Here is a 24,041-nt window from a genome sequence, read left to right as displayed (position 1 = left end):
GTCCTTTGAAACAGTTTCATTCTCTATGCAGCTGCAGTCAGAAGCAGGGCCTGTCCTAGTTGTGTGAGAAGGAACAGGAGTGCTGCAGGTCCTGCACGGGTGTTAGTGATGTGCTGAGTGTCATCTTGCTACAGATGGTGAGCAGGAACGTCTCCGCTTCTTAGTAACCCCTTGGGAGCATGTCCAGTGCTCGCCGCATAAGAGAAACTATGCTGTGTCCTTTGTAGAGTGAATCATGTAATGATTTGGGTTGGAAAGACCAACCAGTTCCAGTCCTAGTGGCTGCCACCCATCAGGCTGCCCAGGAGCGTATCCAGGTTGGTCTTGAACACCTCCAGGGATGGTGTATCCACAGCTACTGTGGGCAGCCTGTGCTTCACCAGCCTCTTGTGCTGACATTCTTGCAATCTAACTGAGATGACTGTCATATAACACCTCTCATCTGATTTGAAATTATCGCAGAATGAAATTTGAGTTAAGACTTAAGATGAATACTTTGTATCATTTAAATCTTTGGGATATTGGCATAATCTTGCATAGGAGCTAAGTGTAAATAATTAATTTTAACCAAGTTATTGTTTCTGCAATTTTTAGGGAAATGATCTTTCAGTATGCGTTTTGATGTGTTGCAATATAGTCCTATGTTTGAAATGCTTTCTTTATGCTGTTATGATAGGGCAAAAGTAATGTTTTGAGTTCATTATGTCTCTCTTTGATAACTAATCACATGTTGTTTTTTTACTTAGCTACAAAAATGTCAAATAAGGAGGTGAAGGCAGCATTAAAGAGCGCTAGAGAAGCCATAAGAAATAAGGAATATAAGGAAGCCTTAAAGCACTGCAAGGTAATTATTATTTCAGTGGAAATTAGTAATTTTTGCACGTCTTGTGTTTGTTGTTCCCATATACCAAGAACTGTATAGTTATGCTGAGTGAGGCATCTCACTGATGTAAGATTGATTACATAATTGAATTTTGGTTTCCTTTTGCTTTAGTATTTGCTTACGTATGGATAAGAGAACGTATGGATTAAGTCTATAATATGATGACCAAAATTCATTTATAATGTACACCTTGACAGGAAATCTTTAATTGCTAAGCTGCAGCTAGCAGAACTGGCAGAACAATTCAGACTTGAACGCTTTTGTGGCATAAAAAGCTGAAGTTGTTAATCTTAACCTTTTCCAAAAAATGAGCTAGTTTCTGGTATCAACTGTAAAAAGGAATTAGCCAAATTTGATGAGAAAAGTCAATGTATGAATCAGTAAGATGTACCTCATTCATCAGTTTTACATAAAAAAAAATGTCTATTTCCAGGCAGTCTTGAAGCAAGAAAAAAATAACTACAATGCTTGGGTATTTATTGGCCTGGCAGCTGCTGAGTTAGAGCAACCTGATCAGGCCAAAGGAGCGTATAAGAAGGCTATTGAACTTGAACCAAACCAGTTACTGGCGTGGCAGGTAAGTGTATGTCCAGATGCACTTGTTTTTGCTAAGAAAAGTGTTACTGTGGATTTAAATCTGGGAGAAGGCAGTACTGCATTGTGTTTACTTCAAGCACTTAACTATTCTGAAGCTTTGCAGTAGCAGAAGTGTTGCATGTGTCCAAATCAAAGACTTGGGTGATTACATGTGTGCAGCAGAGTAAATTTTAGTTCTGGAATACTTAAGTTGCACTACACCTAAGTACACAAGAGAGCAGTGAAACACTCTAGAGAGAACATGAATTAAGATGCACATAGCCAGTTCATCTGTTCTGGAATACCATATACATAGCTCAACAAGCGTTTTTTGGTGTTTCTTTCATGAGAAAGAAAATGTTTTCTCTAGTGCCTTACTTTTCCAACATGAAATATATTTTTGTTTGTTTTTGTTGTTTAAAAAATAACGTTATGCCCTTAAAGTAGCAGTGTGTTGGATGCTGCATACACAACAATTTCTAGTAGTGTATGGCTATAGCATATTTGGATGATGGAGCATTAGTCTGCATGATAGATCAATCTTTCACTGCCAGCGTCCAATATATTCTAGTATTGTAAAGCTTTGCACCTTCAATATAAGCAGCTTTTTGAAGTGTTGGTGAAATCATGTTGATGCCTGATTTCAAGGTATGTTGAAATATTGTTAGTTGCCTAGCAGACATATTCTGGCCTTCTGTTACAGTTCAAGGTGGTATGATACTTAGAGCATTTATCTTAGGACTTAGCGTGCGTTGTATATAGTATGTCTTGCAGGGAAGATCATTTAACATTTACAAGTTTCAAATAGCTGTCAGTATTAGGAAGTGAGGAAAGCTTTTCATGTAAAACAGATACAAAGGTCTCAACCAAGATTTTGCTCATGGGCTAACATATTAGCCCATGGAAGTGGGAAGAATGTTTACATGCATATATATTTTTCTTTAGCAGAATTTGCAATGTAAATTTAACTCATAATTGCAGACATCAAATGTTGTTATCTGCGATTAATACTTTTTTTTAAACAGGGATTAGCAAATTTATATGAGAAATCCAACCAAACGGATGTCCAAGGAGACTTACAAGATGTATACCAAAAGCTCTTGGAACTCTATGAAAGGTAAAGTATATTGAATACTAAAATTCAGTCTAAAGTTTTCTTATTCAGTAAAGTTACCACTTTAGTTACAGCTGAGTTGCAATTTTTAAAATTATGTTATCTTTTGTCCTCTGTTTAAGTTCACTGTCTTAAAGCAAGGATGATTCCAAGCCTGCACTGAGTAGGTTTAATTTCACTCCTTTAAGATCGCAGTCTATGTCACCCTGCTTCTATAGATACAATTCTAAACAAAGGTAATTCAGTTGTCATTGTAGTTCTCTGGAGTGTTACATTTGTTTTTTGAATTTGAAAGTAGTTCAAAAGAAAAGCCCAGTCCTTAAAGTGATTGTTTATCCAAAGCAACAGTGAGTAAAAGTTTTAAGGCAGTTTGTAGTATTTATTCTAAATATTTGTTTGGCAACTGTGAAGTTACAAAAGACTTAATTGACAGAATTGGAAAGTTGTATCACTATTTAATGGAAAGCTCAGCTTTTTTTAAATTTTCTTCTTTCTAGTGGAGACAAGCAGAAATGGTGTGATGTATGTAACAAGCTGGTGGAACTATATTGCCAAGGAAATAAATACTTAGAGGTAGGTGACTAATGTAATTTCTCTTTTCTGATAGGAAGGGAATTTCTTCTTAGAACAATCAGTGAATCTGTAGTTTTTTTGGGCTATAGACTACTGAAGATCTCTTCTTGTACCACAGCTAGGAAGAACTGATTTCTGAGTATGTTATTCTTTTTTCTTCTGCGTAACAGACTTGAATGGAACCTCTTAAACTGATAAAACTTAAAAAAATAAAATAAAATAATAATAATAAAAATTTGGTGTATAGACTGAAAGGATGCAACCTCATTTTTCTGTTTTATATCTAGAAGTCCAGTGTGATTCCAAAAGCATATTTGCTCACAGTATCCCAAAGGCCTTTGCCTGTCTTGGCCAGTTCTACGTACTTGTGTATCTTGTCTCTGGTGGGATCATTCTCTCCTAATTTGTTCCTTTGTGCCGGAGGGTTTGGGAATTTACATTTGCCACAGACCTATCTGCCACTCTCGTGCAGAAAAGTAAGGACATGCAAAGCTGCTCTGGGGCATCACGAGATAGTGCCCACTTGGCAGGAGTCTTAAAGTTGTCTCCATGATTGCTGCAGAAATAATAATTCTGTCAGATTACCACGAGGTGGAGCTGTTTAATGCTTGTACAGTTCAACAGTAGCTTTGCCTACAGCCTCTGTGGTGATACTATGGAATACTTCTTCTTGCAGTTATACTTATCACTTTTCCTTTAATTTTTGAAGAGTTTGCTGTTGTAAAAGGTAGAGTGTGGTTTTATACTGTACCATCATCCTCTTTTTCCTCCAAAAAAGAAAGATTTTGCTTCTGTCTTATTGTCAAATTCAAGACTATTCATTAACTTAAAAGTTTCTTTGCATAGCACTGTCTGAAAGTAAATTAAGTTATAATATACAAACGCAGACTTGTTCCACATGGAACAGGTGGCCACAAATCAGGTGTTAGAGTCTTTCTTTCTCAGTCTTGCACACTGAAATTTCAGTGTGTGTTCTATTTGTAATGCCATACTTCTGACAAGGCTTCAATTTGTCTATGAGGGGTTATAGGAGGACTGTTTAAGTCCATTTTTACTGCTGATTTCCTTGAGGAACCAGTCAAAATTCATGCTCTTGACATTATCTTGGAAGCTAGGCAGGTCTGAAGGTAATGTTTTGGAAGTTGTTACTGTTCTAATCAGAAGACAGGTAACCCTAGGTAATTACTTTCACCCTGTTGTCTATCCTAATATGGTAGGAAGCAAACTCCTGTCTTGCTCCTGGTCAGGATCTGCTAATCTGCTCATGCCTAATCCTGTTCACAGCATACTGCCTTTCAATGTGTATGGTAGATAATACAGGAAGGACTTTGCTAACACCTATATTTCAAGGTGTAGTATTTTTCTTTAACTTAAATAAGTCTTATTTAATGTGGGTTGCTTTTTGCCACTGTTCCCACTGTGTGCTGTAGTCTGGCATTCACTTTGCCTTCTGCAATGTGTCTAACTCCCTCTCTGTCTAATACTGAAAGCTCATTTTTCCCCATCTGCTCCTTAATTTCTTAGTCTGCCTGGCACTGGACTGTCAGTCAGAATAGCTTTAATTCTTCCCTTTTTCATTCATGGCTTAGGCTTGCTGCAATGTCATTAAATTTTTCAAGGAGTGATACATGTTTTGTTTTGTTTTGTTTTTTTGCGATGGAGTATTATGTAAATATAAGTGAGTGTAGTAGCAGAAGTAATCTAGTAACATAATGGTATCTTCTGCAACAGTGTACAGTGTTGCATTGGACCTTTCTTCAGAGAAAACTGAAATTTATTGCTTAGAGTTGACAGTATCAGGTGTCCAAGAGTTACAATATAGTTCATTTGTTTCCTACTGACAGGCAGCAGAAATATGGCAGAAACTAATAGAAGTGAAAAAGGAAGGAGGTGCAGAAAAGGCGGAACTTCATCAGCTTTGGAAGAGGATGATCCAGTTACTAGGAGACAATGTGCAGTACCAGGATAATAAGACTGCACAATTGGTAAAGTTTCTCAATTCCCTTCATCTTGTATTTCTGTGCACACTGCTGCTAGATTTCAGAGAAAGCCTTAGAAAGCAAAAATCCATGTTACTATTTCTCATGGATGTTGAATGATACTAAGCTTTTCATGAAAAAGTAGGTGATTTCACTATCAGAAACAATGAAGGTGCAACCACACAAAATGGTGGGATAGAGCATCCAGATTCAGTTTTCCCGAAACTTCCTCACTAATTTCCTCCTCAGTTTTGTGGGAGCCTAGATTTGCACTGTAATGTGGTGATGCGTTATTATGCGCCTACAAGAAGAATCCCTGCATTAACATATCTGAACAGAACGGCTTCTGGCATATTTGTAAGTTCTGACAACATCTAAAATATAGGCATTCTCCAAAACAAGAACCTCCTTTCCTTCTGCTCCCTTGGTGGAAGAGGTTTTGTGCTGTTTTTTCATATTTTCATACCCAGTGCTCATCATATATAGGAAAATTTGAACCCAAATGTTGCTTAGGAAAATGCTGAAGCAAATTGGACCAAACAGTAGAATCATGACTTATACTGATTCTGTGTGCTGTATGGCCAAAGTTAACTTTTTGAGTGATTTATCTGTTCTTGCAAAATGAGCCTCTTTCAAAAAGAAGGGTAGAATTTGCTCTTGCCCAGTCTTGTCGATGACAGTGTTCACAAAAGGCAAAAAAAGTGTATGCTGAAGTACTTCCAGACAAAAAGATACTGAATCTGCACCTATCTTTTCAGAAGGCAAATGCTGTAAGTACTAAAAGCTGTTATCACAAATAGAAGTGCTGCAGGTAATACTTGCTGTCTTTTGAGGTTGGATGTGGAAGAGTAAAATAGACCTAGGTTATGCAAAGATCAGAAATGAGATTTCATCTGCAAATTACAATTTACTTCATTGTATGAGAAGCTATGGACAATTTGTTGCTGAATCATGCTTCTTTGGTAGCTTGCATTTAGTAGTGCCTATGTTTTCCCATATATTCCCATACATAAATATGATTATGTATTTAATTGCATTTATTTATGTATATGTAAGGAGTCCAGAAATAAAAGACTAGATATTTTCAGAGCTGGGGGCAATAGTTAACGGCTATTAACCTAGATTTTGTCGTACAAAGCCCTCTCTGTATTGGGACTAGGTACTAAGAAGAATCTGTTCCTACAGATTTTGTTGTCTTTGTTCATATGTTAGGCAACATATATTATTGCTTCATCTTGCTCTCCAGAATTAGTGTTGAGTCCTTCATGAGTATTATTTTGGGATAAGGAACTTGCTTTCTTTTTTCTCTGTTCATGGTACCAGTTAAAAAAACTTAATGGATGTGACCCAGTAAATGTTTAGCTCTGATAACATTTTCTCAGAGTCATTGGAATTTTAATTATTTCTTATTTCAGCTTTTGAATGCATATGAAGAGGCACTGAACTCTGCTGACACTGTTCCCAGTGAAGACCACAAAAATCTTTACAAAGACTTTATTCAGTGTTTGTCAAAAGTAAGGTTATGTTTATCTGTCATCTTCAGTGACTACATGTGACATCCACCATCTGATAATTTGTAGAAATAACTGTTCTGTCTTTTTTCTTTCAAGTTTCCTCATGAAGCAGCTAGATTGGAAAAAGCTTGTGATGATATGATAGCTTTATATCCAACTGTGAGTTATCCTTTAGAAGCACTTTGCTTGTACTTCATTCAGTCAGGTGAGAAGGATGGGCGCAGGTATCTTGCAAGTTTCTTTTTGTGGTTAATTTTGTGTCTTTAGTATTGCAGGAATCTGGAAGCAAACAGTTGTTACAATCAGTAGTTGCTAATACAATGTTGTTCACCATTAACCATTTTCTCAGCATTTTCAAAAGTAACTACTAAATTTAGTCCTTTGTTTGAGTCTTTAAAGAATCAGAAGTCGACGTTAGCTACCTCAAAATATGTTTGGTTAAACAAGGAGGAAAATCGTTTTATCATTATATCTGTGTCATTCTAACACAGTACTTTAAGTCCCAAATTTGTGGGTTTGTAACTTTATTACTCCTCTTTATCAAATGGAGATCAAAAGCTAATTTTGTCAAGTGGGTCCATACTTTAAAAAAGAAGTCATTTAAAAAATGTTGCTGTTAAGTCACAGCAATTTTTTTAAGAAAGAAATGAAAAGCCTGCAGATTAGTGTCACCAATAAAATGTTGTGCTCGGACATTAAATTTCAGGATTTCACAAGACTGTTTCAGCAAGTTCATCACAAGAAATTTGTAAATAAATGAGGCCTCCTTAGAAACAAAATTCTTCCTATTTGTCGCAGATTTTGATGGATGAACACTGACCTGGGATTAGATGAAAAGCATACGAAAAAATGGCTTTCTCTTAAGAAAGTATACTTGGACTAATTTAGCATGTGTAATTTAGCATATTAAAAAAAAAAAAATTAAACTGGGTATTTTAATGATTACTTGATTTTTATGTATTTCTTTTTAGAGCTTATAAGTATTATAGTACCTCTGAAAAAAATTGTTTAATAAACTCATTGCCTTGAGCTCTAAGGTGTCATATAAGTATATGTGTTTATGTAGGTAATTTTGAGTAGGCTGTTGCATTTTTAAATCTACAGCTCAAGAAATTTATTATTATTTTTTTTTTCTTAAACTAGGTACTTTGTCAGAAGAGGCCTTGCAGTATTTTTCTAAGCTTCTGGAGATGGACTCAAGTAGTGGTCCAGGCATCATTGGTTTTGGTATAAAATGCCTCCAAGAAAAGAAATATAAGGAGGCTATTAAGAGTCTTACTGAAGGTAAATGAGTAATGTGAGGTATGGACACTTGAACAGCAGCTAGTTTACAGTGAACATTCTCTCTGGGAATCTTATATTTGTGTATTAATTTGCTGTTGTGCAAGTAGCAAAAAAGACCAGCTAGCTTTTAAAAGAAAACTGAATGCTTTGTCTCATAGAAGGCTGAGATATATTTTCTAAATATGTATTTAAGTATAACATCTCTGAAGACAGTCGTTTCTCTTATAGTCAGCTATGTGTTACTTTCTGTATGGTAAGCTTTAAATTTTTAGTATGTCTGTTCTTGGACTTTGCTTGGATGAAGAAACAAACATACCAATAAGAATTAAATAAAGCCTGACAGACATTTACAACCTTATTAGTCTTTGCCTTACAGTTTGGAGGCCTCTGACTCTAAGATACTTAGGTAATTTTTCCTTTGAGTATTTGCTCTGTCCCATACTAATCATTTAATTATAGTGTTGTTGATGGGATTATAGGGCAAAACAGCATCTGCCAGCTGCAGAATCTTTGCAGTGCTAAGCAACTTTTTCTCAATGTCTTTCTCCTCTTTTACTAGGTTTGCAGAAGGTTAGCCAGTGTCCAGGAGCATGGCATTACTTGGCAGAGGCACAGATGAAAGTTCACAGACACAGGGATGCTGTCCTGTCCTGCAATCAAGGTAACTGTTAACTGAAGGAGCATCTACAGGGATAAAAAGTTCTTTCTGTAGACTGGTCAGTGTGGCCTTTACATGGGAGGCCTGAGTGAGCAGTAGCTGTTGTCCTTTTCATTTTGCAGTCTCACTGCTTGAGCTGGTGTTCCCTTGCTTCTCTTCAAATGGTGAAGTAGTTGTTGAGGAGAACAAATAAAGGCTGTAAAGTTGTGCAGAGGAAATCTGAAAACAGAACACAGTAGGTCAAAAGAGGTCAGGAAAGGTATTGCAGAAAGAATGAAATGCAGGCCATTCTTTCCCCATCTGTTTTTAGTTGGAAGAGCTTGGGGAGATACGTACTTCATGTTGCTTTTTTTCAGAGGAGTCATCAAAGAATTTGTCTGCAATTGTAATACTGACAGAAGTTGCTGTGAAATATAAAAGGAAAAATGACTATTTGAAGAACTATGAGATCTTGATGTAGGAATTGAGCAGGAAATACAAAAATGAAATTACTGAAGTACTAAGTGTTATCTAATCACTTGCTTAAACCATCTTAGCATCCAAGTGTGTACAGGTGTTTGGTGTAAGTATTACCTTAACTTACAGAAAGGGATCTAAGCTAGATCTGAGAAACCACAGACGAGTCTGGTATGTTTAATCATCAAGTTAGTCAAAAAGTGGAAGAAGAGAGCTAAGGAATCAGTGTAGATATATGATTCTGGAAAACAGACAGCTTTGCTCCTATAAAATGAAGTTGTTATTTGGAACCCTTTGAAGGAGCTACCAGCATATGGATGAGGCAGAGTTGTAAGAGATCTTACCACTTGGAAGTCAGAGTTGTAGCATCAAGATATAGATATAGATATAGATATATGTATTTTTTTTTTTTTTTTTTTTTTTTTTTTTTTTACAGTTCATAGTTGTTTGTTTGAAGTGGCTTAAAAGCTAGATCACAACATAGATCTAGAAGCAAAGGAGGCTTTGTTACTTAACTCAAGGTGAAAGTTAGGGCTTTGTAGGTTTTGTGTATTGTTATTGCAGAAAGTTTCCTGGAGTTCAAAGGATGTCCAAAGTGGGAAAGAGTTCTGGGTAAGGTAGTGCTATGTGCTTGTCCTCCTCTTATGCTTTTCTTAGACATCGGCAGCTAGGTGTAGGATGCAAGGATAGACTGGCTTTATCAGATCAGACACAAATTTGTCATATATGGAATTGGAGTTAATGATTGAGAAAGTACTTGTCTTTGGAGAATGCTGACAAGCAACAGAGATTCTCAGAGGTGAGATTATACAGATCATTGGACAATGCATACAACAGTATGGAGTTAACTTTTGCACAGGTGTAGAGTTAAATCTTTTAATAGAGGGGAAAAAATATTACTAAACACTAAAGTGCAGAACTGCTTGGTTAGTGAAAAGTCATTGTTTCTTCTTCAGAGCATGAGTCAGGAAAACACAGCATTCTGTTTAAGAGTTTGGCATCTTGAAAACATTCCCTGTCTTTTATATGTCTGAGGGGCCTTTCTAAAATTCATTGAACTTTTGAACTTTCCTGGTTAGATTTTAAAGTTCCTTCAAGATGAGAGAGAACAGTCTGTAAATTAGCTTTATCAGTTCCTTTCCTATTTTTTTTGTCTTTTGTCTTACCAACAGCACTCAAGAATCTTGAAACTCCTGAGGGTCCTAGTCTGCAGCGGAAGAACCTTATCCTTCAGTTGAAAGCAGAGGCTTTGATCAAAATATCTGACGCTGGAGCTGCAGAAGAAGCCATTAATGCACTCGAGCAGGTATTTTTATTGATCAAGTGTAGTTTAAGGAAAAAAAACACTCTCATCTCTGTGCCCTAAAAATTCAAGCTGTGTATTTTCCCCATTTTCTCCTTTTACGTTCTATTTGATTTATACAGCTCCAACCAGCTATGCTGTAATCAGTGCACTCACCTATTTGCCCCTTTCCCTCCCTTGTTTTCTAGGCTTTTCTACAACTTCTTTTAACTCACAATTCTAATTTTAAAAGCTGTCACTCTTGATCTCTTCTGGTCTTGCTTAGCAGTGCTGGATTATTGCTGAGGCTACTGTTCATCTGAATTTGAATTACAGTTATAATCCTACTCCCTATGTTGTCAATTAACTTATCATTTCGCATAAGGACGTACATTTAAGACTGAATAGTATAGCTTCAAGCAGAAATTCCTTCTCCTTTTTTTATGTCTCACAGTTACGTGTATCCTACCTTTTGCACAGTTCAGACTTCTGTAGCTTTGTCTTTGCTCTCCACAATCTACTGCCTCTTCTTCAATAGAAATCTTGAGGGTCTTCTCTTGAAGTGTTTTCTTATCTTTATCTTCATGTAGATTGCGTGCTTCTGACACCTTGCTTTTGTGGAGAGAATAACTTGTTTGTGTCTATTACTTGGTTTTCTAGGTTGTGGGAGCAAGTGGTGATCCTGTGCTTTTAGCTTTCAGAGGTCGAGCATATTTAAACAAAGGTTTAGTTGATGAAGCTTCAAAGGTTAGTGCTTTTTGGTCCTTCCTCTTTGTTAAATAGAACTCTTATTATCGTACTGAAATAACAAGGAAAGAATGACATATTTTTGCAGATATCACAAGAGCTTCTGTTGTCACACTCTGATATAGCTGAAGCCCATGCTCTGGAGGGTTTCATCCATTATTCTCAGAAAAAATATGAGCAGGCAGAAAGAAGGTAAACTTTTTTTTTTCTCCTCTGTAACAGGCTGTAGGGGAGAACAAATTACAATGGTTTTCAAGTTTGATCTGATTTCTGTTCTTTTTATTTAGTTTTCAAAATGCTATTGAAAGAAAGGCTGAAATTGCTGAGTATCATCAGTATCTGGGGCTCACTTATTGGTTCATGAATGATGAGACAAAAAAAGATAAAGGAAAAACACTTGCTCATTTCTTGAAGGTAAAAGCTTCTTTATTCGTTTAAATCAACATTTTTCTATATTGGAAGCATGAAGTACTCTAGCTGGAATGAGAGACTTGAATATTGTACCTGTTACCATTCACAGGTCTTCAAAGCCTGTAAACCGATTTCAGCTGTGAACAAATTCATTGTGGGGAGCTGTAGTTACCTGAAATCTCCCTGCTTTTTTTTTTTTTTTTTTTTTTTAACCCCTGTTCAGCTGATTATTGAGACCTTTGTTAGAGGCAAATGAGGTGGTGATTTGTTGATTCTCTCAATCCCCCGTCCTGAGAGCTATAAATCTGGGACTTTAGATGGGCATTGTAGAGCTTCAAAGACAGAGCTTCAAAAACATCTTGAAATGCAGAGGGCAGTATTCAAAATGGAAGAAAACAAAGAGGGGAAAAAATGTGGTGTTAGAGTTTCAGTGTGTATCCACAGATGTAATCCTGCAAAGCCCCTGTAGTTTATATGCTTTCCCGAACCATTGCATTTTTAATGCTTGTGGATTTCTCCATGTATAGATCAGTATCTGATCCAAGGGATTTAACCTGATGTCATTCTGGGGAGCATAGAAGCTTTGCTCCCAAAAATAGGAATCTGAACTTCTTAAACTCACTGTATAAATTTATAGCAGGTGTCATCTCAAATAATAGCCTACTGCTCCCACTTCAGTAGCAGCAATGTATAGCATACAGTCTATTTTAAATGAATTATATTTTTGGTTCTAAAATGCTCTTAACAACTTTGTAAGCTTTTTTTTTAAAAAATTGTCAGAACTGTTGATATGCTGCTTTGGGGGTATTATTTCTCAAGAATAAACAAGTGTGTCAAATGTACACACAATTAACTCAAACTTTTGAAAATGCAAGAGTTAACTGTGGTATAAGGCATGACTGTAAGTGTAATGGTTGAATTTTGAGTAGAATTTTAAAGTGATGGGATGTAAGGAATTGTTTGCTGCTAATGCATTTATCTGGTTATTGTTTCCATACAAATTGCTTTTGTGTCATGAAGTTTGTGGATGATTCTGCAAATATTTAAAGCTGAAGTAGCCTTTGAAATATTGAACGCTCAGATGTAGCACAGAAGAAGCTTAAATAAGTCGATAAATGAAAACTGTATAAGTAGTTACCACTGGACCTGCCCGCATGCCTGATCCTTCAAAAGGTACTCTTATGTTGTGTTTGTATTTCCTTGTAGGCTGCAAAGTTGGACAGCTACTTGGGAAGTGTCTTTTGTTATTTAGGTAACTACTACAGAGATGTTGCTGGAGACAAAAGTAGAGCTCGTGGTTGCTATAAAAAGGCTTTTGAACTGGATGGAACTGATGAAGAATCTGGAACAGCAGCTGTAGACTTAAGTGTGGAGCTTGGAGACATGGTATTGCACACTCAAGACCCTGGGTTATGGTTATTTGGCTTCTCTATTAATCTTATTAATCTTTGAGGAATCACCTCTGGTTTCCTTGGTATTTGAGAGTAGGATGTGAAAATGGATGTTCTGTCATTGCCTGGCAGTTTTCATTGCTGGACTCACTTCAGTGTTATGCTTCAGTTGTGAATTAAACCTATCTGGGGAGAATGCTGGAGTAAGCAAGTGTAACGTTGTAGTCATCCCATACGTGGTTCAGAGGGGAAGATTTTTCTCAGTAGAAAGCATGTAGGGAAAGTAAATTTACTTCTCATACTTCTGCCAATTTTTTTTCCATCCTCCCCTTTGTTCCATTTGGAAAAAACATTTAAAGTGATTAGAATGTTTTAAGAAAGTATTACTTATGTAGCATTGTATAAAAACTTAGTCTGATACTAGCGAGAAAGCAGCTCACACTTTGACGGACTCCATTGGGACACCTGCAGAATAAGATTAAGTATCTGACTTACCACAAAGACTTGTATGCTTTTCTAGTTAAAAAATAAATTTATCACTGCAGAACTGCAGGAATCTACTGTCTTTTTGCAAAGATGTACAGAAGATGTGATAATATCCTCCCATATTCTGCCGCTCAGTCTGCTAACTTTTAAAAGCTACTATAATGTTTCGTCATTACAGTAACAACAAATCAGACAGTTTAATGGTGTGCTGAAATAGGAATATTCTTCTTAATAATTTTGTTCTTTGCATCCAAATGTTCATTAATGTGGTATATTTGTTTTTTTTGTTAGGACACTGCTCTATCCATCTTGAATGAAGTAACTGAAAAAGCAAATGCTGGTGCAGCAAAATGGGCTTGGCTTCATCGTGGACTTTACTACCTCAGAACTGGTCAGCCATCAAAAGCAGTGGCTGAGTAAGAGAACTAGTGGTTGTTTAAACCATTTTCTATAAATCCTGCTAATTGATCTTCCGAGGTTTTGAAATTAAGTTAGCTAATCACAGGGCAGCCAGTACTAAACTGGGAGGTGGATCTGAGTGATTCTGAAATTAGCATAATGCAATCTTCTCATGGTAGCAGTGATCTCTGCTAACAAGCCTGATAATGAGGCTTCTGGTAGACAAGTAGGTTGCAACACTGAATAAAAGCCAAAAACAGGTTCAGTACCTAAGCTTGTTTAATTTGCTCTGTGAAGAATTAAACACTGTTTTGCCATTTCTAAAAGTTCCATATAATTGTCTGCTTGTGTTCTGAGATTATGTAATTTAAGGAAATAATTTGTTTTTGTTAATATATGTCACGTTTAATTTAAATCTAAATCTTGGTATCTGCAGTTTGCAGGCAGCTCTCAGGGCTGACCGAATGGATCCCAACTGCTGGGAGTCTCTAGGGGAGGCTTATGTGAGCAGAGGTAGCTATGCAGCAGCTCTAAAATCCTTCAGGAAGGCCAGTGAGCTGAACCCAGACCATGTGTACAGCATTTACAGAGCTGCAGCAGTTGAGCAGATTCTAGGCAAATACGAAAATGCTATAGCTACCTATCAGCAAATCTTAGAGAAGACAGAAGAGTATGTACCTGCACTTAAAGGTAATATGTCTGTATTTTCAACTTTAGATCTTTTTCTCTCTCTAACTCTGTAGTACTTCAGTTTTATGGAGAGGTTCTTGATGTCTGGTGTAGGTAGGCCTGCCTGCAGGAAAGAGTTTTTTTGGATGTTTGGAATGCTGAGATCCACTTGCAAGAAAGCCAGAGTGTAGTAGCCTGCAAATACTTGAAGAGCTCCTACTATCGTTATCCAAAGGAGCAATTATTTCTATTTCAAATAAATACAAAAGATAATTATTCCTGTGTAACTATGAGGACAGAGGAATTTAAAATTTATGTAGGAATTCAGCTAATAGTGCTGCGGTTTCACCTGAGCAATCATACCATGTATGACTAAAAAGGCAGTGGAGTCAGTCAGCCTTGTCAAAGGGATGGGCTGTGCTCATTTTCTGCTGCACTTGACCATGTCTTTATCAAGTTTTGTGAATTTAGTTGTTGGAAGCATAGTATCATAGCAGATAGGAATTAAGTGTACTGATACTGCTTTAATGTGTCTTTTATATGCATTCTAGTTTTGTGTTATTGAATAGTAAGTTTATTCTACCTCTGCTCTGGCATCTCTTTTTAATGTATAACTTTTGGAAATAAAATGAGTTTTGCTTTTAGATGGCAGCTTCCTTGTATCCGAGCTTATAAGCTTGGGACCTGTGTGGTTGAAACAAATACCTATGGGGGCAGGATAAGAGGTTTACAAAACATGATTGCATCAAAGTCATACAGACTGCATTTGTTACAGTGTTATAATCCACAAAGAGAGATGAATGGCTTGGTGTAGATAAGCAGTACAATTACATGATGAAGGCAGCTTCAGAGCTGTGAAAAAAATACTAAGAATCAGTAGAACTCGCATCCAATGACTTATTGCCATTCAGAGTCACAGCCAATACCAGCAAGAGTATAAACCAAACCCTGTCTTGAATTTTCCAGAATTCTGAAAATTACTGTATTAGATGAAGGCTTTTTGATAGTTGAATTTATTTCTTTATAATGTAAATTCTTCCTTAAACAGGATTAAATATTGTTGGTTTCAGTCACCTCAGAGAAAAATTCCCATCCTACCTTGGTCTATTCTTGTTTTTGTATTTTGTGTGCTTTGATACTGTTCCTGTATTTGTCAAAGGCTAACCAGTGCAGAGCAGCTTTCTGGGTGAGTTTGTGTTCTAGTTAATTCCTGAAAACAAACACCAAGTTTTGGTGTTATGCTTTATATAACTAGGTGTATTTTAATATTGTATTTTAATATTCAGATTGTACTACAGTTCATGCTGATTAGGGAGAGGTAAGAGCAAAGCGTCTCTTATGAGCAGGAGAGTTTCTGTAGGTTTTTGTGCTTTGGCTTAGTACACGCAGGAAATAAAGAAGAACACTGAGCAGGCTTTCTCCCGTACCACCCCATCTCTTCTAGCAAGCAGTGTCAGGCAAGCATCTTTTTTCATGAAGGATAACTTTGTCTTACTTTTAGGACTTGGAGAATGCTATCTCATGCTGGCAAGATCAGCTCTTGAGAAGTATCTTGATATGAGGGCTGTGGGTTACCTAGAGCAGGCTCTTGAATTTTTTACAAGGTGAGTACTAAATATTCTGTTATTTAATGTACTGGGCTCATGGTTTGGAGAAAAATAAATATTAAATGTTTGAAAACTTTCAGTTAAATTAAATAAAATGAACCAGGCTTCTCTTTTAGAAGAAAAAGTTTAGAGAAAATGCATTGAACAATGCGTTTTGGACTGAGTAAATGGTAACTATAAAATTATTATTATTTTTACTGTTTAAAAAAATAGAGTCCTTTGACTTTTACAGACTTCTGAAGTTGCATATAGTTCTCTTTAGTTGTCATTTTATATATATGGAACTTAAGGAAAGAAATATCAATAAAAAATGGTGGATGAGAAAGTGATTGTTCTTTCCTTCTGTCAATCATACTGTTTTACGTTTCAATTAAAATGCTTTAGTGGCCTAAATTAAACCTTAGAATAAGTGCTGTTACAGAGTAATGTCCACTAGGTTTCTGCAGGTGTCTCATGCCATGTGATATAATGGCAAAAACTAGTAGATTCAGATAATGGATAATTTTCTGAACATACTCCTAGTCCCCGCAAAGCTGGGATACTTTGATGAAGTTTCTCTGATTTATTTTTTACATTTTAAACCTAGAGGTTGAGTGGGAAGAATTCTGATTTAAAAAAAAAAAAAAAAAAGTACCAAACAACTCATTGATTAATTAAATTGAGTTTGTGCCACTCTTCAGAGTGGCAAACTTTCTGGAAAAAGTATTGTGATGCCTGAACTGTTGTTTTGTGGGTTTTCTTAATTATTAAATTACAGGGCAACAAAGCACCGACCTGATATATCTTCCCTTTGGAAACTGCTTGGCGATACCTGTACTAGTGTGCATGTCATTTCACCAACCAAAGTGAATGTTCAAGTTCTAGGATCAATTCTGGGTAAAAATGAAGGCAAACAGATGCTGAAGAAAAGTGAGCTGCTGAGACTTGGTGGAAGGTAATTATTTATTTATTTGTTTATTTATTTATTACTGTAAAGTGCTTCTACACATCTGTACACGCTGTAGAGTCTCAAATATTCTAGACTATGTTAATTTTAGAAAATAAAAACATGATGTTCTTCTGACACGTGCATATTTAGTGAAGACTAAAGAAAAAGCAAATTCTCATGATTATTCCAAATTACATTGCTTATTTCAAGGAATGATACCTGGGTCACCATAGTGGCTGTCAGTGCATCATCTAGCACCTGCTATTTTTTGTGCTTCCTTCTGCCTCCAGAGCGAGGCTGTATTGTGCCTGTTATTCAATCATTTATTCAACTTTAAATGGTTGCAGTGGTTGTTACCCAATTATCCTAGGACTACTTATGTCCAAGATAAAACTGTAAGCTTTGTTTGTGACTGTAATTATTTCTTATAAAACTGTCATTAATTTGAGCCCCACAGATGTGATCTAAATTATATTGGAAGAGGGAACTCCTTTTTCCTGGCCCTGGAATCTCATTTTAAAAAATATCTGTAGTTTCCTCATAGCACCTTCTGTGCTGCTAGATGAATAAGTTAAGGTGGGCTGAAAATGCTGCTGCATAGTAAATCTTAACCATTGTGTGTAGTCAAGTACTTCCTAGGGAAGTCTGATTAACTTTAGAAATGGCTGATATTTGTTACAATTAAAACATTCATATTGCACCTGACATCACTTTGATAGATTACACATTTGTCATTTCATAAGTGATGGATAATGCAGACCAAGATAGATTCTGTAAAGATAACTGTCTAACTGAAAATTATTCAGTTGTTGCTGGGTTTCCATTCTTGCCTGGTTTTGTTTGTATTTATACATATTTGATGGTTTGGGTTTTTAAGCACTTTTGAGCATTTTTCAGCTTTCTATTTTTCATGTGGAAAGGCTTGGGATAATACTTCTGTGATTCATGTTTCTGTAGGTGTTATGGCAGAGCTTTAAAATTGATTCCTTTGCCTAACATATGGTGTGATCTTGGAATAAATTATTATCGACAAGCTGAGCACCTCACAGCAGAGGGCACTGACATGTATGAGATCAGTGAACTACTAGAGAAGTCTTTACAGGTATCGTCTGTTATTCTGTTGTGTTCTTTAAAATCTACCTTGATGCTTGTCTGCTTAACTTCTGTCTCTAATAAAACCTAGGTCTGAGTAAGCTAGCACGTAACATCTTAACTTTTGCTGTTCTATTGATATAATTTGCATTTGATTTTCTTCCAGTGTCTCAAAAAAGCTGTGAGACTTGACAGCAAAAATCACCTTTATTGGAATGCACTTGGTGTGGTTGCTTCCTGTAGTGGTAAGTCTTCAGTGAGATCCCTAGATGCATAATATTCTACATTAGAAGGCAATGCATGACTAATGCTGTTTACAAAATTCAGTTAGATCTAGCTTTCCTTTCATTTTCCCTTTTTTTTTTTTTTTTTTGTCCCCCCAGCTATTGGGAATTATGCTCTTGCTCAACATTCGTTCATCAAATCTGTTCAAGCTGAGGAAATTGTAAGTGCTGTAGGCAGCTACCATCTGTTCCAAGTGGATATTTTAAACTTATCTTCCCTTGATGCAGAGTTATTCTTTCAGGATACAGTAATAATAGGTTTTATTTGTTCTGTCTAGAATGTTGTTGCCTGGACCAACCTGGGGGTTTTGTATCTAGCGACTGGAAACACTGAGGTAATTCTTTCCCGTTCCTTAAACACAGTTTCCCTTTCAATTTCTCAGGGGAATATGTGGTTGTAGGACTGTGTGCACAAACAGTGAAGAGCAGATTTCTCAGATTCGAGAAGAATACTTTCTTTGAATGAAAGTTACATATATTAAGTATTTGTTCTGGACTGGATATGGTTAAGTGAACTTAGGCTAAATTGCTGAACTTGCTCTCGAAATGACTAGATGGAACAAAAGCAGTTTGTAAGGATGGAGAAGGACTGAAAAGGACTGAATCAAATGAATGCACACCAAATTTGACCCAAGAACTCTTTTAGTCACAAACTAAGATTTTGAATTTCCTGCAGGTAGCTACTTTCTGTTTATCAGTATGTCATATAATTTACCATGGTTCTTCAGAACTTTCAGAGTCTCTCTGGAGGAAAATTAGAGTACCTGTGTAGTTCAGAGTTTTCTTGCGGCTAAAACTACATGCTATCCTATTTGCTGGTCAGAATTTTGGCAATTTTATTTAATTTATGAAATGGGATGGTAAGACTGAGAATTATTTTTAGTAAAAGTAACTTGATATTACAAATTCCTTGCTGCTAAGAGCAGTAATGCTAGGACTTTTTTTCCTTGTGCCACATTGAGAAAGGAATTCTGAACATATACAGTCATGTCTTTCCTTCAGGACCTATGTACAGTAATCAGCTTAATAATTTTCAAATGATTTACATGAAAGAAATGTAAACTTCAAAATCTGGGTCCTCCAAGTGTCTAAATTTAAAATATTAGTTGTTCTAGCAGTTAATCTAGCTTCTTCCTTAAAACAAGAAAACAGTTAATCTAGTTGAGAAGTAAGCATTTTTGGAAGGGAGGGGGACTTTTGATCTTTTAAATAGTTTTTACAATTATTTTTATTTTTAAGAAGTCTAAACTGCTTTATTTTTCTGGGTGGCAAGTTATTCTGTATGGCATAGAACTAGTAATGACTTAATTTCATTCATTGAAAGCTCTTCCAGTACTACTGCATAACAATACCTGTGTATATCAAAAGTGTATGCAAGACAGTTTGATAGCCGTGTTATCTTTGGTTCTACAGCAAGCTCATGAAGCCTTCAAAGTAGCCCAGTCTCTGGAACCTTCTTACCTAATGTGTTGGATTGGGCAGGTAAGATGTGAAAAAACATCAAATTGTGCTTTGTTAGGGAAAAAGAGGATTTGGACTTCCTCCTAATTGATGTTTACGCATGTACCTGTAGGAGTAGAGAGAGCTGCTACTTCCCCTGAAGGTGGATGAAACAACACAGTGGTGTATAGAGGAATCTATATTCAGCAGTTATCTTTATGTAAATGTTTTTGTGACTGATGTAATTGTCAGTTGTATAAGAAACTAGCTATTAAAAAACAATCACTATTGTTCTCTGAAGCTCGTTATCTAGTGCTCTTAAAGTACCATCCTCATAAGGTGGCAGCTATTTCCGTTTTTGCTGTATGACTAGTTCATTAAATGGCACTCCTAACTCTCTTCTCAGCTCCCCTCTCTTCCAACTTACTGTTAAAAACAGTAAGTCTTTAATGTACCTGGTATAAATTCAGCTCTTACTTCCTGGGAGATCACTTTCTCCACCTACCACTGAGGGCTGGATAGGCTGCCACTGGTACTTAGGCCATCTGTAAATATCACAAAATCCTTGTGACTCATGTTTGTGATTGCTATAGGTGCACTCCATGATCCCATGTTGTTGATCTCTAATAATATCTGATTGAAGCTGGATTCTAAATAAGGACTTGTGCCGTTGTGTGTCAAAACTCAGTTCCCATCTTATGTCTCTGTACTGAGGAAAGTGAAGTAGCAGCAAAAGCTCTTGAGTTTCAAATTGCAATAGAACAGAGACTACTTATTCTACTTTTAAAGTGTTTGATTTATTCTTAGAAACATAGAATAGCTTGGGCTGGAATTGAGCATAAAACCCATCCAGATCCAGCCCCCTGCTGCAGGCAAAGTTGCCACCTGCTAAATCAGGCTGCCCAGGGCCCCATCCAACCTGACCTTAAGCACCTCCACGGATGGGGCATGTGTACCTTCTCTGGGCAGCCGTCCCAGGACCTCACTGCTTTCTAAATAATGAATTTCCTCCTAACATCTAATCTGAATCTTCCCTCTTTTAGTATAAAGCCATTTCTCCTTATCCTGTCATAACATTTTGTTGTAGTAAATCCCTCCCCAGTGTTTCAGTAGCCCCAGCTTAGGTACTGAAAGGCTACTATGAGCTGTCCATGGAACCTTCTGTTCTTCAGGCTGAACAGCCCTAACTCTCTCAGCCTTCCTTCACAGGAGAAGAGTAGCAGCCCTCTGAGCATCCTTGTGGCTTATCTTTGCACTCATTCCAGCAGGTCCATACTCTTCATGTGCTAGGGTACCCAGATTTGAATGCAGCGCTACAGGTGGGATCTCATGAGAGTGGGGTGGAGTTTTTTTGACAGCATAAGAAAATAAAATATTTTCATGTTAAATATCTAGGGTACGACTGAAAGTAATCTATGTTGAGTTTCTTCTCAACATCATGAATTTTGAAGTACCTGACTGCAACAACTTTTGTTTCTCTGAAGGCTCTTGTTGCAGAGGTGATAGGCAGCTATGATACTATGGATCTCTTCAGGCACACAACTGAACTTAGTATGCATGTAAGTATAACAGATAGATATTTAATGTTTAATCTCTCTACTTATATAATTTTTAAAGAACAGTTGTATTTTCAACAATGGAACAGTTAGGCTCCTTTTCCACATGAGATTGCCTGAATTCACTGTTGCTGTTCTGGGCCTATGCTGATACTGAATAGCAGGCGCTCATTTTATTGAATGCTTTAGCCCCAGTAGACAAAGAAGCTTTCTTTATAGGTTGTGAAAAAACATTGTGATGTTCCACAGAATTGGACAAAGGCATATACTGAAGACATAAACAGGAAAGAGCAAGGATACTGTTGTACTCCTGGATTCTAAGGAAGTGAAAGACTTTATATTCTCTTAGAACTTTTCTCATTTGTCATTCCTGCACGAGTGCAATCAGTGATATGATAATGTGAGAATTCTTTCTGCCTAAAGGACTGAGTGTTTGCAGCATATCAGATTAGTGTTTTATTCTCCTGCTTAACTATGATTCAGATTTTTATCCTAGACTCTGCCTTAAAACAGAGAATTATTATCATCTCTAAGTATTTCAATGTTATTTCAATGTTATTTGGGCAGATTTAATGATCCTTAATTTACATGGCTTTTTTGTTTGTTTTTAATTATTTCCTGAGACTGAGGGAGCAAAAGGCTATGCCCACTGGGTATGTTCAACACTGCAAGATAAAAGCAACAGAGGTACTGAGCAGTATCTGTACAACATTGTTGAAATGAATGCTATTCCAGCAGCTCAGGTGGTTATGAGCAAGTACACAGGTAGGTAGCTGAAATACCTCATTGAATTGGCAAGCCTGACTAAGTGATGTCTCTACAAGGTTTGGCAAAGACTGATTTGGCCAGACTGGGGAGAGGCTTTTGTGTTGTAAAATAAACAAAGTAGAGTAAAGGGACTTTTTTATTAATTTATTATTATTGTTATCACACAAGATGAAGTAAGTATGAATTCTGTCATTCTACTAGACTTCATTTCAGATGAAGCTGAGCAAATTAAGGAGCTGAGCCTTGTTACATCTGCCACCTGGTGTCTGATATCAGACATCCTTTGAGTATATCTGTATGGTACAGATAGATACTAGCTTTTCTGCCTGTGTTCCATATGTTTGAGCATAAGGCTATTTTTGGATTTTGCCCACCTTCACAATCTGAAGCACACAGTAGTATTAAACTTCAGTAAGAGAAAAAACATTTTCTTGAGCGTGGCTCCTAGTCACTATGGCCTTCATGCAGTGGTAGGCTTGTATGTATCTAGCCCAGAAGATGAATAGAGCAAGTGTGGATTTTCTTTAAACTAGATCCTTGATCTTGTAATTTGTTGCTAATTTTTTTCTTTTAAGAGCTACAAAATAAGTTGCAAACATTTAAAATGAGAAGTGTAAGAAGATATTTATCTCTAAAATCTCCATTCTTATAGTGATTGCAGGAAGGGTCTATGTTCTCCTTTCTGGTCTGATGTGAGATGGCAGGTAACTTTAGCAGTTGATGTGCATTTCAAAGCTGTAATATTGAAAATTAATTAATGTAATATTGAGACTAGTAAGGTTCTACTAGTATTTTATTAGAGTCAGTACAAACAGAACAGTTCCATCTTTCATTACCAAAAAAAAAAGCTTCATAACTCCTAACCACTGCAAGCCAAAAAACTTAAAATTTAGTGTGTCAATACTTTGTTGTAAGATTTGAAACATTTTTGAGCTAGCCTGATGTCATGTTGCAGTCTTAGTATCCTTTATTTGCTTGCAGCCTGTCTAACTGATTCTAGTGAGCAACTGACAGAAGCACTTGGCAAAGTGCTTTTATATATATGCATACACTGTAGCATCAATGTAGCAATGTTTTTCTAATGCTTTTTCACAAGTCTTTTTGATTATGTTCTCCAGTGTTGTAAATTCTGATTTTCTAGAAAGAAATCCAGATGATGCATCTGCTTTCACAATGCTTGGTTACTTGAATGACTATCTGGAACTAAAAAGACAGGCAAAAGATGCTTATGAAAGGTAAATTATAGATGCTGTAATGCTTACTGACAGAAGCTCCCTGTCCTCATTTTCTGTGCACCAGCTGAAAAGCTTAAGGTTTATATTTTCCTGCAGTAAGCCTTATATTCTCAGTTAAGCAGTACATTTCAATTAATTGTACTATGAGTAGTGTATGGGAATTTTCTTATGCAATTTGGAAATGCAGAACACAAGTAACAGGGGAAGTAAAGGCATTCCACAGCTCTGTGTCTTACTAGGATACTCACCTGTTTTACTGTGTGGGAGTTAAGTGACACTTCGGGATTTTTTTTTTTTTTTTTTTTTGGTTGTTGTTTTTCTTCTTTTTAAAGTTTTATTGTCTATAGTAATTAATGTACTTTTTTCTTCTCTCCTTTTCAAATGGTAGAGGAAGGTGATGGAGGAAAATACATGTTTGGAGAGCATGTTTGCCAATACATTAAACTTTGCAAAAGTAGCTCTATTTATGTTTTCTGTGTTTATGCATAGAAGGATTTTTGCATAAACAACTTGCCTATTCTACTATGAGAATTAATGTAAAAATGTTAATTTTTCTTAATTGTGATCATTTTAAGGGCTGCTACATTACTGAAAAACTCTGAGGATATTGAGAAATATAATATAGCATTGCAAAACTACGGCAGATCTCTGTGGTAAGTGTCTATTGATATATTATCCCAGCCCCTAACTTTGGGTGTAGTGAATGTAG

At 36.4% G+C, this 24,041-nt stretch overlaps 1 protein-coding gene across 2 annotated transcripts in view; it reads left to right on the top strand.

Annotated features, from left to right (window-relative positions):
- SKIC3 (SKI3 subunit of superkiller complex) overlaps positions 1-24,041 on the top strand; it is a 43,855-nt gene that overhangs the window by 692 nt on the left and 19,122 nt on the right. For both annotated transcript variants that reach the window (XM_010726045.4, XM_010726044.4), the window contains 27 exons: positions 747-844; positions 1,317-1,460; positions 2,485-2,576; positions 3,071-3,146; positions 4,991-5,131; positions 6,541-6,639; positions 6,736-6,844; positions 7,783-7,923; positions 8,483-8,584; positions 10,210-10,343; positions 10,980-11,066; positions 11,155-11,258; positions 11,354-11,480; positions 12,684-12,863; positions 13,646-13,770; positions 14,190-14,443; positions 15,924-16,026; positions 16,787-16,963; positions 17,915-18,059; positions 18,216-18,294; positions 18,433-18,494; positions 18,612-18,668; positions 19,747-19,815; positions 21,258-21,332; positions 21,953-22,094; positions 23,239-23,332; positions 23,908-23,985. In XM_010726045.4, coding sequence (XP_010724347.2) covers positions 755-844; positions 1,317-1,460; positions 2,485-2,576; positions 3,071-3,146; positions 4,991-5,131; positions 6,541-6,639; positions 6,736-6,844; positions 7,783-7,923; positions 8,483-8,584; positions 10,210-10,343; positions 10,980-11,066; positions 11,155-11,258; positions 11,354-11,480; positions 12,684-12,863; positions 13,646-13,770; positions 14,190-14,443; positions 15,924-16,026; positions 16,787-16,963; positions 17,915-18,059; positions 18,216-18,294; positions 18,433-18,494; positions 18,612-18,668; positions 19,747-19,815; positions 21,258-21,332; positions 21,953-22,094; positions 23,239-23,332; positions 23,908-23,985 — 3,086 coding nt within the window. In that variant the 5' untranslated portion in view covers positions 747-754. The remainder of the gene's footprint in view (positions 1-746; positions 845-1,316; positions 1,461-2,484; positions 2,577-3,070; positions 3,147-4,990; positions 5,132-6,540; positions 6,640-6,735; positions 6,845-7,782; positions 7,924-8,482; positions 8,585-10,209; positions 10,344-10,979; positions 11,067-11,154; positions 11,259-11,353; positions 11,481-12,683; positions 12,864-13,645; positions 13,771-14,189; positions 14,444-15,923; positions 16,027-16,786; positions 16,964-17,914; positions 18,060-18,215; positions 18,295-18,432; positions 18,495-18,611; positions 18,669-19,746; positions 19,816-21,257; positions 21,333-21,952; positions 22,095-23,238; positions 23,333-23,907; positions 23,986-24,041) is intronic.

The sequence above is a fragment of the Meleagris gallopavo genome, chromosome Z (assembly GCF_905368555.1).
Source record: "Meleagris gallopavo chromosome Z, MGAL_WU_HG_1.1, whole genome shotgun sequence".
Lineage (NCBI taxonomy): Eukaryota > Metazoa > Chordata > Aves > Galliformes > Phasianidae > Meleagris > Meleagris gallopavo.
This window is presented reverse-complemented; position numbering and strand designations above follow the sequence as displayed.